Genomic DNA, 2743 nt, shown 5'->3' on the forward strand with positions numbered 1-2743 from the left:
TTGGGTTAAAAAAGATCAAAATATTTTTATAATTTTTTGTGATATTTAGAATTAGAAAGAATAAAAGAATTAAGTTATGTTGAAATGGGAGAAATAACTGAGTTAACTCGGACTAATTCTAAGCTCTCCAATGGACAAAATTTTAAGAGAACGGAGTCACCCAAAATTTCCTTCAGTCTCTGAAAATGGCTTCCTCGGCGATTTTCAACAACGGTTTCAAGCAATCCGGCGCGAACTTCCGAGCAAAAAAGTACGAATGACTAGAATTCGACGTTCTCAATTGACGTAAAAGCTTCGGTGATACCTCCGGCGAACGGTAAGTATGCGGGTGACCGTCGATACTATCACTCCAATTGACTCTGGTCAACGTGTAATGACTGCATCCTTTGGGATCCTCCATTGATAACAACGTCGGAAAATAATGTTCTTCAGGGTAACAAGAATATAAATCTATACAAGGGAGTTTGAATTTCCTCCATAACATCCTTTCTTTCAACACAAGCAAAGAATGTCGTTTAGCCAATACGAAGAACTGGGACCCGATTCGGAACCGATTGAACGAGATTTCGGGTAGCATGACCCGAGGCCCACGAGCGACGTAACGGTTGAATAAATGCGGCTCGCCGGATAAGATCTCAATGTAACTTTTGTGACGATGTTGATTTCCAAAGGCCTTGTATGACGATGGTGAATCAGGGTTCCCGAGGAGGGAACCGTAAATGAATTTGAACGAATGAAGAGGAATGCAATGTTGTGATAACAACGCGAAGTAAAGATTCGATGAATCGTCGATTATGGCGTTGGCGAGGAGACGGCGAGCGGCGTTGACGAGCGTCGGGGAGCCACGATGGGTTTTCTTAGCGGGAATGAAATTGGCTCTTATCGACCAATCGGGGGGTGACAGCTTGGTGAATGGATCGGCATGGATGTAAACATTGAAGAGATGTTCGTTTCCTTGGAAAAATCGTTGCCATAATGGAGCGAAAACGAGATCGGAGTTGGTGAGGAAAAGGAAAGCGATTTTCGGGTGAGAATTAGCGATTCTGAGATGGGAAATTTTGGGAACTCCATGGGATAATTCAATATTGGAAGCTAATTCAAAAAGATGGAGATCGTCGAGTTCTTTGTTTATAGGGATGGGGGGTTGTCGTTCTTGATTTTTCCGGAGAGGGAAAAATTGTGGGGCAAAAAGACAAAGAAGGAAAAGTGAAAGGAGAAAGGTAAGAGAGTAGATAATGGAAGATGATGCTGATGAGGATGGAGATGGAGTTGGTGAGGCTAATGATGACATTGTTTTTTTTATTTTTTTGGGTTGTTAGTTAATTTTTTACTGTGACAACTTTTTTCCCGAGAAACAAACAAGGAAAAGAAAAGAAAAAGAGAGAGTGAAAACTGGGGAGGATGATTCACAGTTATTTTTGGTTTTTCAAAAAAACAATTGAAAAACCAAGTCAAAATTTTTTTCAAATGTCAAGACCAAAAATGCATTTGATTTTGATTTCTGATTTTGATTTTGAGTAATATGTAAAAAGAAATTAGTGAAAACGTGTTTAGTTGCTAAATTTATACATTTCCATTTTTAAGAGTCAACCAATTACGTAATTATTAGGAAAACCAATAAAAAGAAGTGTTGATATAAACAGAATGTTTGGAGACTATTGAAGTTATCCGAATTTCTAATTCAACATCTTCAGACGCATTCATCACCTCCTGAAAAATATTAAAGAATGGGCATTTGAATACATCCCTATAAAAAGAAATGCAGAAGCAGATGGAATAATTAAAATAACCTTTAATAAAGAAGGATTACATGTGTTCACAGCTAATCCCATATATAGCTTAATTGATTGTAACTTTTCTTATCTTTAAATATATATAAAAGGTGTGTAATTGAATCTAGTTGAACTCGAGCTTAACTTGAAATTTAGAGCTCAATATTTGATCCAAACTTGGTTGAATATTTATTTTTAAGCTAGAGCTCAACTGGAGATATAATTGAGTAACTTAAGCTTGAGCTCAATCAAGCTCATTTATCAATTTTTGTACTTAAGCTCAATTAAGCTTATATGTATTTAAGTTTGAGCATAACTCTGTTCAATAATTAAGCTTAGAATTAATAATATATATTAATGGCAACAATGTTATTACATAATATAAACATATTTAAAATTAGACTTGTCCATACCAGGCCTAGCCTGAAGGCTTGTCCAAAAAGTGGGAGGGATTGAGAAAAAATATAGGCTCGGAAAATGGACTTAGACACAAAAAATAAGACCCATTTTTCTAAAAGGGCTGAGTCTCGGGTAAGCTTTTTTTGACTTGGGCCCAACCCGACTCGAATTTGCAAAAGGGAAATGTTGTTGTTTTTATATTGTTTTTTCATTGTTTTGCTGTCATTTTGCTATTATATTACTACTGTTTTGTTGTTATTGTTTGAATATTGTATAGTCTAATTATGCTACTATTTTAAAGGTATTTGCTTGCTAAGTTGCATTTATTGTTATTTAATTATATATATATTTTAAAAATTCTATTTGTTGATAAATATTTATTTTAATGTTTTTAGTATATTCGATGTATTATATTTTTAAACTTATTTTTATATAATAATAATATAAAAATTTTAACACAGGCAGCATTGGGCTCGGGCAAAATTTCATGCCTATTTTTTTTAGTCGAGTTGGATCTAAACCTAGAAAACGGGCTAAACTTTTTTACTTGACCCAGTCCGGCCCATGGACAA

General features: G+C 35.0%; 1 protein-coding gene across 1 annotated transcript; it reads right to left on the bottom strand.

Moving 5' to 3' along the window:
* LOC121218604 (uncharacterized) lies at window positions 1–1494 on the bottom strand. The gene has a single exon (XM_041096071.1). The coding sequence runs from the start codon at window positions 1289–1291 to the stop codon at window positions 173–175; it is 1119 nt and encodes a 372-aa protein (XP_040952005.1). The 5' UTR covers window positions 1292–1494; the 3' UTR covers window positions 1–172.
* Between the last annotated feature and the right edge of the window lie 1249 nt (window positions 1495–2743).

The sequence above is a fragment of the Gossypium hirsutum genome, chromosome D06, assembly GCF_007990345.1.
Source record: "Gossypium hirsutum isolate 1008001.06 chromosome D06, Gossypium_hirsutum_v2.1, whole genome shotgun sequence".
NCBI classification, from domain to species: domain Eukaryota; kingdom Viridiplantae; phylum Streptophyta; class Magnoliopsida; order Malvales; family Malvaceae; genus Gossypium; species Gossypium hirsutum.